The 23,447-nt window shown below is 38.2% G+C and overlaps 1 protein-coding gene across 8 annotated transcripts in view; it reads left to right on the top strand.

Moving 5' to 3' along the window:
- Positions 1–14,535: 14,535 nt before the first annotated feature.
- The window catches only part of FMR1 (fragile X messenger ribonucleoprotein 1), a 73,662-nt gene continuing 64,750 nt past the window's right edge, over positions 14,536–23,447 (top strand). For 4 of the 8 annotated variants that reach the window (XM_037059271.1, XM_037059269.1, XM_037059270.1 and 1 more), the window contains exon 1: positions 14,536–14,798. In XM_037059271.1, the coding sequence (XP_036915166.1) occupies positions 14,748–14,798 (51 nt within the window). In that variant the 5' untranslated portion in view covers positions 14,536–14,747. The remainder of the gene's footprint in view (positions 14,799–23,447) is intronic. The other 4 variants (XM_037059264.1, XM_037059272.1, XM_037059268.1 and 1 more) reach the window with 3 other exon arrangements.

Genomic DNA, 23,447 nt, shown 5'->3' with positions numbered 1-23,447 from the left:
CAGGGCACATGCCTGGTTTGCAGGACAGGTCCCCAGTAGGTGGCGCATGTGAGGCAACCACACATTCATGTTTCTCTCCCTCTCTTTCTCTCTCCCTCCCCCTCTGTCTAAAAATAAATAAATAAATAAAATCAGTTAAGAAGAAAGGTGGAGACTGGGAAAATGGGTTTAAAAATAAGACAAAACTATATCTTGTCTCGAAGAAACTCACTTTAAATATAAAGGCAGGTTAAAAATTAAAAAACAAAGATAGATATACCATGCTAACTTTAATCAAAAGAAAGCTGGAGTAGCTATATTCATTTAAGATGAAGCAGACTTCAGTGAAAGAAGAATTATCAGGTATTAAAGTGGGATATTAAATTACAATAAAGAGCCCAATACTCTAAGAAGATATAAAAATGTTTACTGTATATGCAGCCAGCAACAGAGTATGAAAATACATGAGGCAAAAGCTGATAGAACTACAAGGAGAAATAGAGAACTCTATTGTTATAATTAGAGAGTTCGATACCCCTCCTTCAGTAATTGATAAATTGAGCACGCAGAAAATCAGTAAGAACACAGTTAAACTGAACAGTTCTGGCAATCAACTTATCTGACTGACACTTACATAGTACTTAATCCAACATCAGCAGTATATATATATATTTATCTTAGAGTAACATAAAACAGAGATAGACCACACTCTGGTCTATAAAACATACCTTCAAACTGAAGCAATAGAAATTATACAATGTCCAGTTTCAGACAACAGTGGAATTAAACAAGAAATCAATAACAGAAAGATAACTAGGAAATCCCCAAATATTTGGAGATTAGAGTGTATTTCTAAAAGCACATGGATCAAAGGGGAAGTTTTCAAAAATTAAAGTAGTTTAAAATAGATTGGAAATACAGAGAGACAATGAGAAGCACATGTATAAAAATGACAATGAATAAGTACCTATCAATAATAACCTTAAACGTAACTGGATTAAATGCCCCAAGAAAAAGAGACAGAATAGCTGAATGGAGAAGAAAGCATGACCCACACATTTGCTGCCTACAAGAGACCCACCTCAGGACAAAAGACCTACACAGACTAAAAGTGAGGAACTGAAGAAAAAAATTCCAAACTAACAGAGAAGAAAAAAAAGCTGGGGTAGCAATACTCATATCAGACAAAATACTCTTAAAAAAGGGGCCATAAAATGAGACCCAGAAGGTCACTTCATAATACTCAAGAAAAAAAATCCACGAAGAAGATATAAACATTGTAAATATATATGCACCCAACATAGGAGCACCCAAATATATAAAGAAAATCACTGAGGACTTCAAGAAATATATAGACAACACAATTATAGATTGGGGTTTTAACACCCCACTGTCAAAAATGGACAGATCTTACAAACAAAATATCAACAAAGATATTGTAGCATTGAACACTGCCCTAGATGAAATGGACTTAACTGATATATATAAAAGCCTTCATCCCAAAGAAGCTAAATGCGCATTCTTTTCAAATGGGCATGGAACACTTTCAAAGATAGACCACATGATAGGACACAAAACAAGCCTCAACAAATTTAACACAATTGAAATCATCCCGAGGATTTTCTACAATCACAAGGGACTGAAACTGGAAACCAATGACAAGAGAAAAGATCCAAAACATTCAAAATCATGGAGATTGAATAGCATGCTTTTAAACAACGAATGGGTCAAGAATGAAATTAGGGAAGAAATCAAAAAGTTTCTGGAAACAAATTAAAATGAACTCACAACAACCCAAAACTTATGGGACACAGCGAAGGCAGTCCTGAGAGGGAAGTTCATAGCAATACAGGCCTACCTACAAAAGATAGTAACATTTCAAACAAACAACCTAACCCTACGACTACAAGAACTTGAGGAACAACAACAAAGACAGCCCAGAGAAAGTAGAAGGAAGGAAATAACCAAGATCAGAGCCAAATTAAATGACATAGAGACTAAAAGCACAATTCTAAGGATCAATGAATCCAGGAGCTGGTTTTTTGAAAAGATAAACAAAATTGACAAGCCTTTAAGCAGGCTAATGAAGAAAAGAGGAGAGATGACCCAAATGAACACAATCATAAATGAAAGAGGAGAGATTACAACTGACAACACAAAAATAGAAGGGATTGTAAAAAATTACTATGAAGAACTGTATGCCAAGAAATTTGAAAACCTAGGTGAAATGGACAAATTTCTAGAAGAATATAATCTTGCAAATCTCAATGAAGAAGAAACAGAAAACCTGAACAGACCAATAAGAGCAGATGAAATTGAGGCAATGATAAAAAAAACTGCTGACACACAAAAGTCCTGGACCAGATGGTTTCAGAGGAGATTCTTCAAAGCATTTAAGGAAGAGCTAACCCCTATTCTTCACAGGCTATTCCAAAAAATCCAAACTGATGGAAAAACCCCATCTTTTTATGAAGCCAGCATCATCCTAATCCCAAAACCAGATAAAGACACAACAAAGAAAGAAAGCTTCAGGCCAATATCGCTGATAAATATAGATGCTAAAATCCCCAACAAAATATTGGCAAACCACATCCAACAATACATTAAAAAGATCATTCAACATGACCAAGTGGGATTCATCTCAGGGATGCAAGGATAGTTCAATATTTGCAAATCAGTAAATGTAATACATCATATAAAGAAAAGCAAAAACAAAATTCACATGATCATATCAATAGATGCGGAAAAAGCTTTTGATAAGGTACAACACCGATTTATGATAAAAACACTCAGCAAAGTAGGAATAGAGGGAGCATTCCTGATCATAATAAAGGCCATATATGAGAGACCTAAAGTCACCATCATACTCAATGGGCAAAAACTAAAAGCTTTTCCACTAAGATCAGGAACAAGACAAGGTTGTTGACTTTCACCACTTCTATTCAATATAGTATTGAAAGTTTTAGCCACAGCAATCAGACAAGAAAAAGAAATAAAAGGCATCCAAATCAGAAAGGAGGAGACAAAATTGTCACTGTTTGCAAATGACATGATAGTGTACATGGAAAATCCTATAGACACTACTCCAAAACTGCTCAACCTAATAAATAAATTTGGCAAAACAGCAGGATACAAAGTCAATATCCAGAAATAAAAGGCATTTTTGTACACCAACAATAAATAAGCAGAAACAGAAATCAAGGAAACCACCCCATTCAATATAGCAAAAAGAAAAATAAAATACCTAAAAATAAACCTAACCAATGAGGTAAAAGACCTGTATGCAGAAAACTATACAACACTGAAGAAAGAAATCAAGGAAGACACAAACAAATGGAAACATATACCGCGTTCATGAATTAAAAGAATTAACATCATCAAAATGTCCATACTACCCAAAGCAATTTACAAATACAATGCAACACCTATTAAAGTACCAATGACATACTTTACAGACATAGAACAAACACTTCGAAAATTTATATGGAACCATAAATGACCTAGAATAGCAGCTGCAATTTTGAGAAAGAAGAGCAAAGTTGGAGGGATCACAATACTTATACCAAACTGTATTATAATGCCACTGTAATCAAAACATCCTGGTACTGGCATAAAAACAGGCACAAAGACCAATGGAATAGAACAGAGAGCCCAGAAATAAACCCACATCTCTACAGGAAATTAATATTCAACAAAGGGGGCAGCAACATAAAATGGACTAATAATACCCTCTTTAACATATGGTATTGGGAGAACTGGACAGCTTCATGCAAAAATATGAAACTTGAGCACAAACTTACACCATACAGCAAAATAAATTCAAGGTGGATAAAAGACTTAAATATAAGCCATGACACCATTAAAATCCTAGAGGAGAACATTGGCAGGAAAGTCTCAGATATTTCATGCAGCAATATTTTTACTGATATGTCCCCTAGAGCAATGGAAATAAAGGAAAGAATAAACAAATGGGACCCCATCAAAATTAAAAACTTTTGCATGGCTAAAGAAAACAGTATTAAAATAAAAATAGAACCAGCTATGGGAAAACATATTTGCCAATTATACCTCAGACAATGGTTAATCTCCAAAATATACAAAGAACTGACAGAACTCCACTCTAAGAAGACAAGCAACCCAATTCAAAGGTGGGTAAAGGACTTGAACAAAGATTCCTCCAAGGAGGACATACAGAAGATCCAGAGACACATGAAAAGATGCTCAATATCGCTAGCTATCAGAGAGATGCAAATTAAAACCACAATGAGATACCACTGTATACTGGTCAGAATAGCCATCATCAACATAGCAAGAAACACAGGTTTTGGAGAGGTTGTGGAGAAGAGGGGACCCTAATCCATTGTTGGTGGGATTGCAGACTGGTAACAACCACTGTGGAGAACAGTATGGAATTTTCTCAGAAAATTAAAAATAGACCTGCCTTTTGACCCAGCAATTCCACTGCTGGGATTGTATCCTAAGAACCCTAAAACACCAATCCCAAAGAACTTATGCACCCCAATGTCCACAGCAGCACAATTTACAGTAGCCAAGAGCTAGAAACAACCTAGGTGCCCATCAGTGAATGATCAAAAAATTATGGTACATTTAAACAGTGGAATACTATGCAGCAGAAAGAAAGAAGGAGCTCCTACCCTTTACAACAGCATGGATGGAACTGGAAAGCATTATACTGAGTGAAATAAGCCAGGTGTTGAAAGACAAATACCGTATGATCTCACCTTTAACAGGAAGCTAAACAACAAAACAAACAAGCAAGCAAAATATGACCAAAGACACTGAAATAGAGAACAGGGGGACAGTGAGCAGAGGGGAGAGGGGAGGGAATTTCAGGTGAAAAAGGGGAAGGATTTACAGGAACTAGTATAAAGGACAGATGGACAACAACTAAGGGGGGTGGAAATGGGAGGGAGGTGGGGAGCACTTGTGGGGGTGGACTGGGATGGCATAAAAGACAGAAAACTGTACTTCAACAATAATTAAATAAAAAAGAAAATACAACTTATTAAATTTTGTGGGGTACAGCAAAATCATTGGTTAAAAGGGGATTTATATATCAGCAAAGAACAATTGGAATTTGAAATTAAAAACAGGATTCCTTTCCTAGAAAAAAGCACCCAAAAGAAGTTATTTAGATATAAACTTCACAAAATATGTACAGTATCTATATGAGGAACACTAAAAATCCTTGATGAAAGAAATCAAAGAAAATCTAAATGGAGAGATAGTTCATATTTATAGATAGGAAGATTCAATATTGTTAAGATGTTACTTCTTCCCAACTTGAGCTATAGATTCAATTTATTCTCAGTCAGTAGCGCAGAAAGTTATTTTGTGGATATTGACAAACTGATTCTGAAGTTTACATAGAAATACAGAAGACTCAGAATAGCAAACACAATATTGAAGAAGAATAAAGTCAGAGCACTGACACTACCCAATTTTAAGATTTACGCGGTTCAATTCCCAGTCAGGGCACATGCCTGGGTTGTAGTCCAGTTCCCTGCAGGCCAACTCCCAGCAGGGGACCCACAAAAGGCAACCATACATTGATGTTTCTCTCCCTCTCTCCTTCCCCTCTAAAGATAAATAAATAAATAAAATCTTTAAAAAAAAAGATTTACTTTAAGGCTACAGTAACCAGGACAGTGTAGTATTGATGAAGGAATACACAAATAAATAGATCAATGAACAGAATAGATAAACCAGAATTAGACCCATAGAAATATAACCAACTGATATTTTCCAAAAGAGCAAGGATAATTCAATGGAGAGATAACAGTCTTTTTTTTTCAAATGGGGCTGGAATGATTGGAGATATCCATATGCAAAAAAAAAAAAAGAAGAAGAAGAAGAATCTAGACATAAATCTTATACTTTCTTAAATATTAACTTGAAATGGATCATAGACTTAAATGTAAAATATAAAACTATGAACATCTAAGAGATAATACATGAAGAAGTCTAGGTTAACTTAGGTTACAGATAACTTTTTGGATATAATGCAAAAAGTATGATCCAGAAAGTAGAAAATGGACAAGTCGGACTTTTATTAAAAGTAAAAACTTCTGCTCATGAATCAAAACACTAGCTACAGACCGAAAGAAAACATTTATCAAACACAACCTAATAAAGGGCCGGTGTCCAAAATATACAAAGAACTATTAAAACTTATCAATAAGAAAATAACCTAATGGGACAACTGTAATGGCATAATCAATAAAATGTATTAAAAAAAAGAAAATAACCCAGTTAAAAAGTGGGAAAATAATCTGGACAGTAAAGAAAAGGAACTATCAGAAAGAGAAACAAAGAAAACAATCCAATTTACAATAATAATAATAATAATAATAATAAGCCTAGGAATAAATTTAACCAAGGAGGTAAAAGACCTGTACTCAAAAACTTAGAAGACACTGAAGAAAAAAATTAAAGAAGATGCAAATTAGTGGAAGTATATGCCATGCCCATGGAAAGAAAGAATTAACATGTTTTAAATGCCCATATCACCCAAAGCAATGTATACATTCAATGCAATTCCTATCAAAATACCAATGGTGTATTTCACAGAACTAGAAAAAATATTCCAAAAATTTATATGAAACCACAAAAGTCCCTGAAATAGCCTCAGCAATCTTGAGAAAGAACAAAGTTGGAGGTATCATGCTACCTGACATCAAACTATACTACTAAACATGGTAATCGCAACAGCATGATACTGGCATTAAAACAGATCTACAGATAAATGGAACAAGATAGAGCATCCAGAAAAAATCCATGCCTTTATGATCAATTAATATTTGACAAAAGAGACAAGAACATACAATGGGGTAAAGATAGTCTCTTCAATAAATGGTGTTGGAAAAATTGGACAGATATGTGCAAAAAATGAAAGGAGACCACCTCCTTACACCATACAAAAATAAACCCAAAGTGGATTAAAAACTTAAATATTAGACCTAGAAGAAACCATAAAAACCCTAGAAGAAAACAAAGGCAGTAAAATCTTTGACATTTCTCACAGCGATATTCTTTCTGATATATTTCCTTGGGCAAGGGAAAAAAAGAAACAATAAACATGGGACTACATCAAACGAAAAAGTTTTGCACAACAAAAGTAAACATCAACAAAAGACTACCTACTGAATGGGAGAACATATTTGTCAATAAAACATCCCTTAAGGACTTAATATTCAAAATATATAAAGAACTTAAACAACTCAACACCAAGAATGAGAAACCCTATTTAAAAAATGGGTAAAGGAACTGAATAGACACTTCTCTAAAGAGGACACACAGATAGTTGATAGAGATATGAAAAGATGCTGAATGTTGTTACAGAACACACCTGGGGAAGGGTGAATGATATATATACTAATACAGAATGGACCCACACCTTGTGCTCCAGGGGTTCCCTCCCTCCACTATACTAGCTTCGCCTTGCCTGCCACCAGGGAAAGACGTCTCTCAATGACAGAGACTGGTGAAAAAGAAAGGAATTATTTATTTAAAAAGTTATACAGACTTAGAACAATGACTTGATGTCTTTATTAAAGTACTAAAGTCCTTTAGAATATCCACAAATACACACAGTCCTTCCTTCTCCCTCTGCCCAGTCCAGGGTACCACATCTTAGGAAAAGAAGTAGAAGTCCAAGGCTCAGGTAGCCCCTCAGTTCCTGGCACCATCAGCTGTATCACCGCTGCAGTCTCCAGTTAGACCAAACCATGTGGCAACTTCTCACGGCCCACCAACAAGAGTCCTTTCACCCCTTTTCTTCCCAGCAAGATTTCTCTTGCTTCCTAAGACACATGGCAAGAGGGAGCACCCTAAAGCTGCTGGTCTTTCACCAAAGCCACATGATCCCCACCCTCCAGCATGGCTGCTGTATCTGGGTTTAAAGCCCAGGGCCGACCTTCCTCTGTATCCCCATTTCTGACTCCTCCCACAATCAATTACACCTGCCAGCATTCCCATATTTTTCCAGCCTTTCCTGGCTGCCAAAGTAAGCCCGGGCAGTCGTGGCCCCATGGCGTGAAGCCAGTAATTTCCAAACTCACACAGGCATGCTGTAACCAGGGGGAGTTGCCTCCTAGTTACATCCTGGGTGGAAGTCACTTCCATCCTCCTGGCTCAAAGCATGGCCACAGCTATTTAACATATCCATGAAACCAGTTAAAACTTACAGATATTTTAAATGACCATTTTTGAGGTTATTTGCAAAACTGTTGCTATGCAAAACAACTCTCAATGGCTCTGCTCCATGTGTCCCATCCCCCAGTTCAGACCTGCAGGGGGTGAGGACATCCCATATATTTTTAATATTTCCTGGACACCCTGAGTCCTGGATCCCATTACAAATTCCTATTTGGGCCCCTGCTGGCTGCACCCTGTTACAATGTCACTAATCATAAGACGAATGCACATTAAAACCACAATAAGATATCACCTCACACCTGTCAGAATGGCTATCATAAATAAACCCATAAATGACAAGTGTTGGTGAGAATGTGTAGAAAAGGGGACCCTTGTACACCATTGGAGGGAATTCAGACCAGTGCAGCCACTGTGGAAAACAGTATAAAGTCCTCAACATATTAAAAATGAAATTGCCTTATGACCCAGCGGTTTCACTTTTGAAAATATATCTGAACAAATCCAAAAGCACTGATTTGAAAGAATATATGCACCCCTATGTTCATTGTAGTGCTATTTACAATAGCCAAGATTTGGAAGCAGCCCAAGTGCCTGCCCATAAGTAGATGAGTAGACAAAAAGCTGTGATACATTTATACAATGGAATATTACTCAGCTACAAAAAAGAAGGGAATCTTACCTTTCATGACAGCATGGATAGACCTTGAGGGTATTATGCTAAGTGAAATAAACCAGTGAGAGAAAGACAAATACCATATGATTTCACTTATATGTGGAATCTAATGAACAAAATAAACACTCATAGAAACAGAGAACAGTCTGATAGCTGTCAGAGGAGAGGGGATTACAGAGCTGGGTTAAGTAGGTAACTAGATTAGGAAAAAAATTTAAAGGCACAAACAACAGTATGGTGATTACCAGAGGGAAAGAGGGGTGGGAGCAGGTAGAAGAGGAGAAATGAGGGATAACTGGTGATGGAAAGAGACTAGCCTTTGGATGGTAAACACACTATATATAGATGATGTTATTATAGAATTGTACACTTGAAACTTATAAAATTCTATTAACCAATGTCACCCCAATAAATTCAATTAAAATGATCTGAACAGAGACTATATAAAAGAAGACAAGTAGATGGCTAATAAGCATATAATAATGTTCAACATAATAAGTCATTAGGAAGTTGCAAATTAAAGCACCAATCAGATTGTACTACACACCTATTAGAATTGCCAAAATGTAAAACACTGACCACACAAAATGCTTATGAGGATATGGAGCAACATGAACTCTCACTTACTGTTGGTGGAAATGCAAAACAGTATAGTAACTTTGAAAGATAGTTTGCAGGTTCTTATAGAACTAAACATACTGTTTCCATATGACCCAGCAATCATTTTCCTTCACATTTACTCAAAGGAATTGAACACTTATGTTCACAGACACTTCACATGAATGTTCATAGCAGCTTTATTCATAATTGACAAAAACTGGAAGCAACCAAAATGTCCTCCAATAGGTGAATGGATAAACAAACCACGATACATAATATCATTCCTCAATAAAGTTAAATGCACTATCAAATAATGAAAAGACATGGGGAAACTTTAAATGCATATTATTAAGTGAAAGAAGCCAATATTAAACTGTTATGTACTGTATGATGCCAGCTTATACGATATTATGGAAAAGGCAAATCTATGGAGGCAGAAAAAACTCAGTGGTTGCCATGGATTGGGGGTTGAGCTAACAACAAAAATAGGTGGAATACAGGGGATTTTTAGGGTGGTGGAAGGATTCTATATGATCCTGTAAGGTAGATGCATGGCAAAGCTTTTGTCCAAACCCATGCACTATACAACACAAGGAAGGAAACTTATCATAAACTATGGACTTTGGTTAAAAATAAGATATCAATATTAGCTTACCAATGGTAACAACTGTACCACAATAATGCAAGATACTAACGATAGATGAAATAGGGAGGGAGGTGACAGGGAACTGATATGGGGGCTCTATCTTTTCAATTTTTCTGTAAGTCTAAAATTGTTCTAAAACATAAAGACAATTTAATTTTTTCTTTTTAAATTGATTTTAAGAGAGGAAGGGAATGAGATAAACAGACAAAAATAAACATCAACTTATGTTCTACCCATATATGCACTCATTGATTGCTTCTTGTATGTGCCCTGACCAGGGCAACCTTGGCATATCAGGACAATGTTCCAACTGAGTTACCTGTCCAGGGCCTAATTTTTTTCTAATATCTAGTTACAAGGAGAGGTCAAAGTGAGGCAAAATTGTCATAGAACATGCCATAAAACAAGTGAGGCTTTAGCTGGGTCCTAGAGGGTATATATGACTTCTGGAGTTAGAAAGGACAAGGTATTTTGGATAAGATTGAGGCATGAAAAAGACTTGGAGGGCTCAACTTGAGAAGGAGCAGGGAATATAACACAGAATAAATCAATGCCTGTTGTCTAACAGGCAGCAATTTGATGAATGCTAAAAGCCATGCCAAGGCTAGAATTGCTGAAGCATCATTTCAATATAGATAAATATAAGCATGGAAGTGGACTTGACCAGGGCTATGTCCTCGATACATATTCATTCCTCCAATAAATATTGAAATATTATGCAAGCACCTACTATGTTCCAAACATTGTGTTGTAGTAGGCACTGGGGACAATTACTAACCAAAAGAAACAAAAATTTCTGTTCTCATTAAGCTTACTTTCCAGCGAAGGAAACAGACAGAACCTGCCTTGGTCTTTTCAAGAAACAGCAAAGAAGCCAATATGGTTGGAATGGAATGAAGGAGAGAGGTAGAAGATGAGATGGAGGAGAAAATAGAGGCCCGTATGCGAAGGGCATAGAGGCCAAAATAGATAAAGACTTAGAGTTTTACCCTAAGACATTCAGGGAACATTTAGAAGGTTTTGAGTGGCAAAGTGACTTGATTAACACCCGAGTTAGGTCACTCTCTCTTCTGTGTTGAGAATAGAACAAGAGTGGCTGCAGGTAGACCAGAGAGGTTGGTACAGTAACACAGATAAGAGATGATGGGGGCTCAAACCATAGCTTTAGCAGTTCAACTAATGAGAAATAAATCGCAGACTCTAAAAGGGGTTGCTGATGGATTAGATGTGTGGGAGAAAGACAGGGTCAAAATGAATCCATTTTTCCTGGCTGGTGGAGCTCCATGGATTGAGCACAGGCCTGCGAAGCAAAGGATCCTGGTTCGATTCCCAGTCAGGGCACATGCTTGGGTTGGAGGCCAGTTCCCAGCAGGGGACACACAAGAGGCAACCATACATTGATATTTCTCTCCCTCTCTCCTTCCCTTCCCCTCTAAAGATAAATAAATAAAATCTTAAAAAAATGAATCCGTTTTAGGCCTGAGCAAGTAATTCAAATAAGTTGCCAGTGACTGAGAGAAATAAAAATATGGGAAGGGGGCCCTGGCTGGTGTAGCTCAGTGGATTGAGTGCGGGCCTGTGAACCAGAGGATCACGGTTTGATTCCCAGTCAGAGCACATGCCTGGGTTGCAGGCCGGTTCCCTGCAGGCCAACTCCCAGCAGAGGACACACTAAAGGCAACCATACATGGATATTTCTCTCCCTCTCCCCTTCCCTTCTAAAGATAAATAAATAAATAAATTTAAAAAAGAAATAAAAAAATTAAAAAAAATATGGGAAGGGCAGGCTCACAAGCAGGAATGTGCCCATGTCTGAATTCAGTGGAGCTGTCTTAAAAGGGGACATTTCAAGAGCTAAAGATCAGAGAGAGGCTGAGATGCAAAGTAAAGGCAGGAAGACCAAGTCACAGTACATACAGGTACCAAGGATAGGCACGTCAATTCACCAAACAGTTCCTAAAATCAACCACTTTGTATGTGCCAGTTACACAAAGGTAAATAAGACATCTTTCTTGCCTGGAAGAAAAACACAATCCAATGAGGAAAACAGAAATATAAATAAGTGATTCCAGTACATTAAGCATCATAGTAGAGGTATTCAACATTCACTGAGTCCCTGCTATATCAGGCAGTATGGTGAGGAAGCAGGGGTTAAGACTAAAGTTCTATAAGAGCACAAAATAAATTCTTGCAAAAATGTTTGTAAAGACATTTGCAAGGATTTTTACCATGGTGTGACATCAGGGAGTTAGTAACCTAGACACCCATCCCTAGGATAATGTATCAATAAAAACTATGGACTATTCAGCAGTTAGAAGTGAAAAACCAGGTATACACACAGCAATGTGGATTATTAGCTCAAGGACATAGTGTTGAGTGGAAACAGATTTACAGTATATCATCTCTGTAACTGTAAAAGACATACACAAAACACTGCATGTCTTAAATTATCAAGGATATGTATCAAATCACAGTTTGTGTCTAGAAAAAGAATGAGAGTGGAGAATGGAAAAGTCAAGGAAAGATAATATTAATAACATAAAACAATATAAATAAGAGAAGGGTCTTGCAGGACCTGATGATGACAATGTGCTGATAATTGAAGAGCAAATTTAATCCACCTCTCTGCACCTGGGGTAAAATAATGAGCTAACAGGAATCCAGCTGATAATCCTAAGGAGAAGGGTATTTCTGGGGGGCCAGGAAGTGAGAGGAGAAACAGGAAGTCATGAAAGTGCATTAAAGTGTCAGGGAACAACATCGGGTTTAATGGGGCTTGTGGTTGTGAAAACCTGATAATAATTGAAATCCTTGGGTAAAGGGAACACATCCTACACTTGGAAAGTATTATCATTCTCATTGATCTATCCCTTTTTATACCATTGGGGTTAAAGATCATGCTGTGCTCCCATTCAGCCTATTGTAAGATTTTCTTTCAGTCTTGTCCAGGTCTCTACATCTCACGACTACTCCAGAAACCCTAGTCCAACAAGTCATTGCTGTTTACTATGGTCTCAAGGAATGTAACCCTTGATCCATTGCTTTCAAAGTAACAGTGCTACTCTGGCTAGGAATGGGGCAGGAAGGAAACTGGAGGTTGAAGGATGCTTCTCATTCTGGGGCACTTGCCTGGGACTGTTCACCTTGTTGCCACGAACTTTGTGCTGCCAGTTCACTCTCACTGGTCATATTCCAGGTGGAGTCTATTTCAGCTCTGACCACCCCATCCCCCCCGCTGGATCCTGTCCTGCTATCATAGGTGTACCTATCTATCCTTCACAGCTCTTATCACAGTTGCAAATTCACATTAACTTTTCTGATCATTTGATTTATGTCCATGTAGACCTCTGAGATTCAAGTTCAATGCTGACAGTCTTTTTTTTCCCCTTTTTTTCTTCACGAAGGTTTCATTAGCACTTAGCACAGTGCCCGGCATATGATAGTGGCTCAATAACATCTCAGTTGGATACAAGCCTTCCAAGAAAAACCTAGGTTAAAGTGGATACAATTACACTGCAGAAGCAAGGACAAACTTGGGGTTTTCTGTGGAGGGAAAGGGGAAAGAGCTGCAAGGAAAGAGTTGCTTGGACCCCTATGGGTCACATGACTGCTATAAAACTTGCCCCCCTCATATGGTACAGGGTGGGCATAAGTAAAACAGTAGGGAAATAAACTGATCAACTGTATGTAAATTAACAAATGTTTAACACATTCTCTCTCTTTTTTTTTTTGGTATGTCAAGTAAAACTATGAAACTAAATTGATGGAAAGGAAGAGTATGAGTCAGTGCTGGGTCTGCGGAAGGACTAAAATTTCCAGAGGTCACAATCCACTGCCCCTCAGAGGGCATAGGATGTATCCACAGGACAGCCTAAAATATCTTGGGGAGGGGCTGCATTACTCTCACCGTTTGCTTGGAAGAATCACAAAAGTCTGGGTCACTTAGGTTGCCACTGTTACTAGTTTATAGTCTTCAATATAATTTCTCACCTTTATTCCTGTACCCGCACTCCACCTTCACCTCAATTAGGCTTGGTCTCACTTACAAAACAAAACAACCAAAATCCCCCAAACCAAGCCAGCCAGAACTCTGAGAAGTGAATGCATATGATCGCTCTGGCAGGCCCCTTCCCGGGCTTCCTTTTTCCCTTCTACAAGAATGGGCACTCTAGCCTTCGCCAGGGAACGCCCGGCGGCCTGACCTCCGCCAGCCGTGGGACCCGTCGGCGACCTTCCCGCCATCCCGAATTCCTATGGGTCAGAGCACCCAAGCCCGTAAGCCTGACACAGGGCCCAACCTACCCACCCTACCACATTCTCAGGAGAGCGCACGCGTGCGCTCCTAGATCCTGGAGGAGAGAGGGGGCGGGGCTGAGCAGGGTCCAAAGCCTTGGGGGTGGGGCGGCGTCCCTCACGTGATGCAGTTTCACTGTTTACACGCGGAACCGCTAGAGGAATTGGCCTCAGCTAGGCGTTCTGCTCCGTTTCGGTTTCACTTCCGGTGAAGGGTAGTCTCAGAGCTGGCGGTGAGCCGACGTTTAGAGCAGGAGGTGGCGGCGGCGGCGGCGGCGGCAGCAGCGGCGGCGGCGGCGGCGGCAGCGGCTGGGCCTTGAGCTCCCGCAGCCCACCTCTCCTGGGCGGGCTCCTGGCGCCAGCAGGGCTGTCGAGAAGATGGAGGAGCTGGTGGTGGAAGTGCGGGGCTCCAATGGTGCTTTCTACAAGGTACTTCGGTCTAGGGCAGGCCCCATCTTCTCTCTTTCCCTCCCTTTTCTTGTTGGCTTCGGTGGGAGGCAGGCCTGAGGCCCTGTTCCCCAGCGCTGCGCCAGGGGAGCCAGGGCGCGCTAGGCTGGATGTTGTTTGGGAGGGAAGGACCAGACCTGAGGCCTGTAGGAAGCCACTGGAGCCCCTCTTCTTCCTGCTAGAGACCCTGGGTCCTACCAGAATGAGAAGCGGGCAAGGAGAGGGCAACCTTTCGGGGGCCGAGACTCTCCAGAAAGAGCTGGGGGTAGACGCGGGCCAGCTGCAGGTTGGAGATCTCTGAAAGAAGGGCCCGTATCGGCCGGAAGTGACTGCGAGAGCTTATTTGTCTTTTCCTAAATATCCTCTCCCGGTGGTATCCAGGCCCGACGTCTGGGTAGTTGCTTAGGAGCGGGGTCGCATCTGTCCCCGCCTCCTGCCTTGCAAAGACGGTTTGAGATCTTTGGCTTCTTTTTCTGTCCAGCATTGGGACTTCCGAGAGCTCCGCTGTTTTGGTAGTAAAAAGCTATAGTCAATATCACATTACAATGGCAACTGATTTTTAGTGGCTTCTCTTTATATATTTCAGACATTTTAGGTCGAAAAGTTGCAGGAAGACACTGACATATCTGAGTAATGCATTAAAGAAGTTGGTAATCTTGAATAATCTTGTACCACCTCCCTTGTTATAAGATGTGGGAAGATTCAGGAATAAAGATGCTTCAGCTTCTAAAATCATTAGCACTTTGCTACTTAAAAAACAAATTTTAACCCTCCAAAGACCTGAATATATGCCTTGAAACTTCAGAAAATCAACTGAATGTTATTACTGGGGAATTTTTTTGAGTGTGTGAAAATAATTGTTTTCTGCTCTCAAGCACTTAACTCTGCTCTGAAAGTGCAGTGTTGCAGTGGACTATTGTCGAAGTTTTAAATAGGCCTGATGGTTTTACTGTTTTTCTTTTTTAAGTTATACCACTGCATGTCAACTAATATCTTACATTTTCAAAAGAAGATTAATAATATTTTGATGTATCAGTCTTGCATTTGTTGGTACATACTAACTCTAGATCTGGTAATCTGTAAATTATTGTTTCCTGTTCAGTGCCCCTCTATAACTTCTGCAAGTAGTATCTCACCTTACTACAGTCTTGGCAATAGAAAGTGTGTGTGTCAGGAAGCATGGAAATTAGCTGTTGCCATTGTCCAACAAGATCCTGAAATTTATTATAGAAGAACTTAAATGTTTCAGATGAGACTGGTTTGGCTGAAGGAAAATAAACAATTGACTTAACTCTATATGTGTTTACCAATTTTAATGGAAATATTTGGAGATCCATGTATTTCATAAGTGAGTAAAGTATATAAACTGTTCCACACTTTTGGCAAAAAGATTAAACCTTTTGCTATAACAGAAGAAAGAAATAACCCAGCATTTATGTTCGTTTTTAAGTCTCACCGGTATAATTTTTTTCTGTTGATCCTACAGTCAAAATTTTGGTTGCATTTATTTTGGTGATCCTTAATTTCTGCTAGTTTGTGTAGAATCATTCTGGTTCCAAGACTGGTAGTTTGCTGTTTTGTTTGGTTGTTGTTGTTGTTTTGTTTTTACCAGATTTGTGGTGCTAAGCATTAATAAATAACAGCAGGGGCTAATGGTTGCACAGTAGTCTAACCTTGATAATTAGCTTAGATTGGATGCCACTCTTTGTCTTGTAGTGGAGTTTGCTTCCTATAAAGCGAAGATAGCACATCCTGTTCTTGAAGGATTTATCCACCTCTTCCAGCAACCTATGCTTTGTTCCTGTGATTTTGCTTGCAAAGTGATTGAAATATAAGAAATGCTATCAATCCCTCTGCTTGTTTAACGAAGTTGCTTAATTTGAAGTTAAATAAAAAGTATGTGTTGTCCTGTCCTTTCCTGAGGGGAAATATGAACAAACGTGTGTAAAGAAATTGCTGTTATATTTATTTAATTAGGTTTCTTTTTAAGAAAACCTCAAATGGTCTGTATTGGTGAAAAAATAGCTTCTATAATAAAAAACATTTGAACTTTTATAGGACTCGTTGCTGTGAGTTACAAAAGTAAAGCAAAACTGAATTAAGTTGCTTGTCCAGTGGGAATTAGCAGACAAGATAGAAAATAAAGACCAATAAAAAAATGAACTATAGTGGCAAAATGATAGAAAAGTCTTTAAAATTAAACAACTCAAACAACTTCAGTGTAACTGAATTCAGACTTTGATTTGTGTAACAGAACCACCATATTTCAAGGGAGAATTTTCCATCTTGTGGGCCCATGATACAATGTTGCCATATACACTGGATAGAGTATATACTGGAAAATTCTTTTTCTAAAAAATAAGCTCAGATTGCAGAATTAACAGAATCATGAAGCCTAAACCCTAAGATTGTAACAGCTCATTTCTGTTTTTCATTCTGGTGTTTGTTCTTAAAAACTGGGAAGTTAGAATTATTAATTGTCAGAGCCACTGCTATTATGCTTAGGTATTTGATTTGGAAAAAATTAGTCACAAGTACAATTTATAGAGCCTTATGTTATTTAAAACATGAAGACACTTGAATAATACCTAGCAAAATCTTTTCAAAGCAGCTCCTAAATGAGTAATGCTGAAATAAAGTCTTTATTCTAGGGGCATCTGCCTAAAATAGTATGGTGGGGGTTTTATTGTTGTTGTTGATATTTTTTGACTCAGTTATATGTTGAGAATGTTAATGAATTAACTCCATTTTAGATGTAGAATGTATGTCATTCCAATATAAGTGTACTACTATATCTCAAGATCCCTAGGTTTTGTATACTAGTATGAAAGTTACTAAAGAAGTGTAAGTCGTATGTTAGAAACATAAGATACAGTATCTTGCCCTGGCCAGTGTGGCTCAGTTGGACGTGGTTCCGCAAACTGAAAAGTTGCCAGTTCAATCCCAGTCAGTCCACGTGCCTGGGTGGCAGGTTCAGTCCCTGGTCAGGGTGTGTACGGAAGGCAACCAAACAATGTTTCTCTTTCACATCAGTGTTTCTCTCCCATTCTTTCTCCTTCCCTTCCTCCTCTCTAAAATAAATAAAATTGAATTTAAAAAATAATACAAAAATTTTTGTTTCCTGAAAATATACTGACATATGTAATGTGGTATAAATGTATTACATTTTTGTTGTTAGATTATATTTTAATATATTTCATGTTTTTAGATTTGGTATCTGAGGATAGACTTTATTTTAATGAGTAATAATATGGAACTAGCAGCTAAATATGAGAAAATCTACAATCAAAAAATTTTTAATGAAGACATAAGTAGTCCAAAATGGTATATCAACTACATAGCCTGCTAGAAATCACTGTTTTACTAAACTTGTATAAGGCACTATTCATGTTTCCTCTGAAGTCGTTAGACCTAACTTTGCATACAGGTGATATTCTGTACTTTGAGGAAGTGCATTATTCAGGTCAATCACATGTTTTTTCTTCCCAGATTCTAAATAACCTTTTCAGTTTTTAGTACATTTGTGGAAGTATTATTTTTTCCCCTTCTAAAATATGCATTTTCCAACTGCATACCCAAACATTCTGAAAATCTCCAGATAATTAAACACAGAATTCAGTGATATACTGCTGGCTGGGTTGTTCATTTGGTTGAAGTGTTGTCTCATGCACCAAAAGGTTGAGGGGTTGATACCCATCTGGGCACATACCTAGGTAGCAGATTCAGTTCCTAGTCAGGGTGGTACAAGAGGCTGATCCATGTTTTTCTTACATTGACGTTTATCTTTCCCCTTCCTCTCTCCCCAAATAAATAAATAAATAAACATATCCTTGGGTGAAGATTTAATTTTTAAAAAATCAGTGATATAGCCCTGGCTGGTGTGGCTCAGTGGATTGAGCACTGGGTTTCGAAGCAGTGGGTCACTGGTTTGATTCCTGGTCAGGGCACATGCCTGGGTTGTAGGCCAGGTCCCCAGGGGCTGCACAAGAGGCAACTACACAAGTGATGTTTCTCTCCCTCTCTTCCCCTATCTCAGTAAAAATAAATAAATAAAATCTTTTAAAAAATCAGTGATATAATATCTTGGTTTCTCATTCCTGCCCACTATGGGAATGTGCTTCCTGAGATGATTACAATCATGCTTATCATAGCTATTAACAGGTGCTAAGAGCTTTCTAGGTACCAGGCACTGTTCTAGGCATATTCCCTCTGTTAAGTTAATCTTCTCCCACATCCTGAGGTACTGTCTTTATTCCCATTTTATAGATGAATACGTAGATGTACAGACAGATTAGGTAAGTGACTTATTATTGTGTGTCAGAGCTAGTAAGGATCAGATCCATGATTTGAGATCAGGTAGTCTGATTTCCTGAAATGGTGAAATTTAGCTTGAAGAAATGAGTTGGGTTTGATTTCCTGTCCATTTTTCGACTTCATTGTAATCTTTAATTGCATTTATTATTCTATCACTTCCTTAGCATTCTATGAGTGCAGTTGCAGTTATGTTGCCATTTTTTACTGTTGGTACACTGATGTGAAATATAGTACAATGGTTAACTAATGTATCAGCTTCCTCTTTATTTTTTAAAAGATTTTATTTATTTTTAGAGAGAGGGGAAGGAAGGGAGAAAGAGGGGGAGAGATTTTGTGATTGTGTGGTTGCCTCTCACCCACCTCATACTGGTGACCTGGTCTGCATCCCAGGCATGTGCCGTGACTGGGAAATGAACCAGCGACCCTATGGTTCGCAGGCCAGTGCTCAGTCCACTGAGCCACACTAGTCAAGGCTCTCACCAGGCTTTTTATTAACTGTTGTACCTTGACATATGTTATACTGTAATTCTTCATATGAATGCCTATTGAGGAAAGGTAAAGTTAGAAATTTTTGACCCTGCTGTGAAATTGACTTTTGTTACATTGGGAGCACACAAGAACTGAAGTATTCAAAAGTTAGAATACATACAGGAAAATTAATAATATTTTTAATGTTCTCTCTGTACTTGTGTGTTGTCTTTGGTTCAGGGTGAACCAGAAAGACTCTATTTTCCTCAAAATTTGTGATAAATGCCTAGGGGAAGTCAAGTATTCCTAGATACACAATGTAGATAGAAGGGCTGTTGATGACGTTTATTGTGCTTTTCTGTTTTCATTGTTCATTCCCTTATTTTGTTAGTTCCCACATACAGAGGGTGACAAAGCAGTAACTCACTTTATATATGAGGTCTTGGGTTTGAATCATATTTTATTACATATGTCTCTATTCTCTATATCTTACAGGTTTTTTTGAAGGATTATTTTGCAAAGCTCTAAGTTTTCTCTAATGAGAATAATCATTGTACTACGTGTACTGTCTTAAATGATAATGTAGTGGTTGTGTTTATTGGTGGTCAGGGGCTTATGTTGAAATTTCTCTACAGGACAGTCTGTCTTGTGATCAGTGACTCATATTTGTAAGACAGTTTACTATAAACTAAAGGATGTGACATAGTAGAGGAGGAAGAGTTCACCAGAAAAGGGGTGGATTTTTTTCTTAATTTCATCAATCTGATAAATGTAATATTTGAATTGGGTTTCTAATCATTACACACTTTAGTAAGAATGGTTTTTCTGATTGCGCTTTTGGGCCAGTTACCAATAAGTTGGGAATCTCATAATTATCTTTTTTTTAAAAAATTTTTTTTCAATTTATTTAATTATTTTTCAAGTACAGTTTTCTATTACTCCCATCCCATCCCACCCCCCATGCTCCCCCCTCCCTCCCATTTCCACCCTTCTGAGTTGTTGTCCATGTATCCTTTATATATGTTCTTCTAAATCCCTCCCCTATTTCCCCTGAAATTCCCTCCCCTCTTCCCTCTGGTCACTGTCCGCCTGTTCTCTCTTTCAGTGTCCTTGGTTATATTTTGCTTGCTTGTTTGTTTTGTTGTTTAGCTTCCTGTTAAAGGTGAGATCATATGGTATTTGTCCTTTAACACCTGGCTTATTTCACTCAACATAATGCTTTCCAGTTCCATCCATGTTTTTGCAAAAGGTAGGAGCTCCTTCTTTCTTTTTGCGGCATAGAATTCCATTGTGTATATGTACCATAGTTTTTTGATCCATTCATTTACTGACAGGCACCTAGGTTGCTTCCAACTCTTGGCTATTGTAAATTGTGCTGCTATGAACATTGGGGTGCATAGGTTCTTTGGGATTGGTGTTTTAGGGTTCTTAGGATACAATCCCAGCAGTGGAATTGCTGGATCAAAAGGCAGGTTCAATTTTAGTTTTCTGAGAAAATTCCATACTGTTTTCCATAATGCTTGTACCAGTCTGCAATCCCCCCAACAGTGGACCAGAGTCCCCTTTGCCCCACACCCTCTCCAACATTTGTTGTTTATTGCTTTGTTTATGGTAGCCATTCTCACCGGTGTAAAGTGGTATCTCATTGTGGTTTTAATTTGCATCTCTCTGTGATAGCAAGTGATATTGAGCATCTCTTCATGTGTCTCTAGATCCTCTGTATGTCCTTTCCCCATTTTTTAATTGGGTTAGTTGTCTTAGAGTGAAGTTGTGTGAGTTCTTTGTATATTTTGGAGATTAAACCTTTGTCTGAGGTATCATTAGCAAATATATTTTCTCATACAGTTGGTTCTCTTTTTATTTTAATGCTGTGTTCTTTAGCTGCGCAGAAGCTTTTTATTTTGATGAGATCCCATTTGTTTATTCTTTCCTTTATATTTCTTGCTCTAGGGGACATATCAGTAAAAATGCTGCTGCGTGAAATATCTGATATTTTCCTGCCAATGTTCTCCTCTAGGACTTAAATATAAGCCGTGACACCATTAAAGTCATAATTACTTTTGTTGTCCTGTTTATTCCCCCAGATAAAGAGCCTGTGTCTGTGTTTAGCTATACTTTAGCACCTTTCTAAGACCCCAAAGATTTTCATTACATTTTTCCCTTCTCAGAGTCTAAATAATGTTTCAGTATTTAGTATCTTTGAGGAAACAGTAATTTCTTTTTATATCTCAATTTTTTAATCTCTTTAAAAATGTGATTTTTATTGAGATATAACTTTCTCAAATGCAAGAGCCTTTGTGCTTCTGTATTTTTTATAAAAATGTGCCCCTCTGGGCTTTATTTCTGTTATTTAATGCCAACTATATGCCAGGCGTTGTGCTAGGCAGTGGACATGTGTGATTTCATTATAGCAACCTTAGAATGTAGGTCCAGTCCCCCTGTATCCATTCGTTACCTGCAGATGAGGAATCTGAGGGCCAAAGACCACTTCCTGGAGAGCCCCATAGCTGTGCTGTGGTAAAACCAAGATTTTGAACCTAGGTCTCATTCACAGCACAATTCTTAACCACTAAGTTTATTGACTGTTACAAGAAGAGCCCTAGCTCTCATTCAGTACAGCTTCTTTTGTGTATTCATTGAAACCCCTTCAATTTGCCTTCTTTGGTAACCTCTCAGAAGTCCCCTACCCAAAACCAGCTTCATTGACCTCTCCCCAAATGCCAGCTTTGCTTGCTTATGGATAGGTAGGGATCACAACAAAATGTAGTTCTCCAGGTTGGTGATGGGTGGGGTGATAGTGCTCTGGAAGTGGTCAGGAATGAAGAGTATGAATGTTGGGGTAATGGAGGGGCTGAGACAAAAGGAAGGGTATTGGAGAAAGTAGAATAAGAAATAGGATGGGACCCTTGTTGGAAGTGACAATTCAGTAAAAGGCCTTAGAAGTCATAGGAGACAGTTGTTCTTGGTGTAAGTAAGTACATGCCAGAAGAAACCAGTAAGCTTTCTTTTTTATTCCACATATTACAAACAATGAGAAGGTATTACGTGCCTTCTGTATTTACTTAATATGCACTGACCAAAAAAAGACTGATTTTGGAGCAGCCATGCAAACATCCATATACAGATAAGCCTTGTTTACTCAAAGGCAGTGTCCCTGATAGGCTGTGATGATTACTGAAACCATTTCTGACACTGTGTCCAGAATTGCTTTCAGAGCCTTTGAAAGCGTTTTTGTTTGTTTAGTTTAAATAGTCACAAGAGTTGTAGATCTTACTCCTCTGAGGGAATGTTTGATTTAGGAAATGGACAAATGTGGTGAATGAGTATGATTAAACTCTGCAGTAACTTCTTGACAAATAAAAAATATATAGCAGTGAAGTTATGAGACTAATTTTCAGAGTACTTTTAAGGTTATTTTGAAAATAGACCCTGGCATCTGTAAATATTTTAAATCAGTGTCATCCAGTGGAACTTTGAGATGATGGAAATGGTTTCTACTCGCACTGTCCACTACAGTAGGCACTAAGCCATGTGTAACTAGTAAGCACTTGAAATGGGGCAAGTGTGAATTGGAGACTGATTTTTAATTTAATTTAATTCAGTTAATATAAATATAGTCACATATGGCCAGTGGCTGCTTTGGTGGACAGCACAGTTTTACACAAGGGCAGTAGTATTGGTAAGATACCTGACTTAACAACAGTAGTTCACCCAGCTGTAACAAGGTTCTGTTAACTAACTAGTGGATTTCTACATCTGTGGACTCTCAAGTATGGATTGAAAACAATACAGATATTGTTTGAAAAAAACCTGTGTGTAAGTGGACCCGTGCAGTTAAAATCTATGCTC

The sequence above is a fragment of the Sturnira hondurensis genome, unplaced genomic scaffold, assembly GCF_014824575.4.
Source record: "Sturnira hondurensis isolate 20B ecotype Veracruz unplaced genomic scaffold, ASM1482457v3 Scaffold0010600, whole genome shotgun sequence".
In the NCBI taxonomy this organism is placed as follows: domain Eukaryota; kingdom Metazoa; phylum Chordata; class Mammalia; order Chiroptera; family Phyllostomidae; genus Sturnira; species Sturnira hondurensis.
Note: the sequence above shows the minus strand (reverse complement) of the source record. Positions and strands in the feature narration are given on the sequence as shown.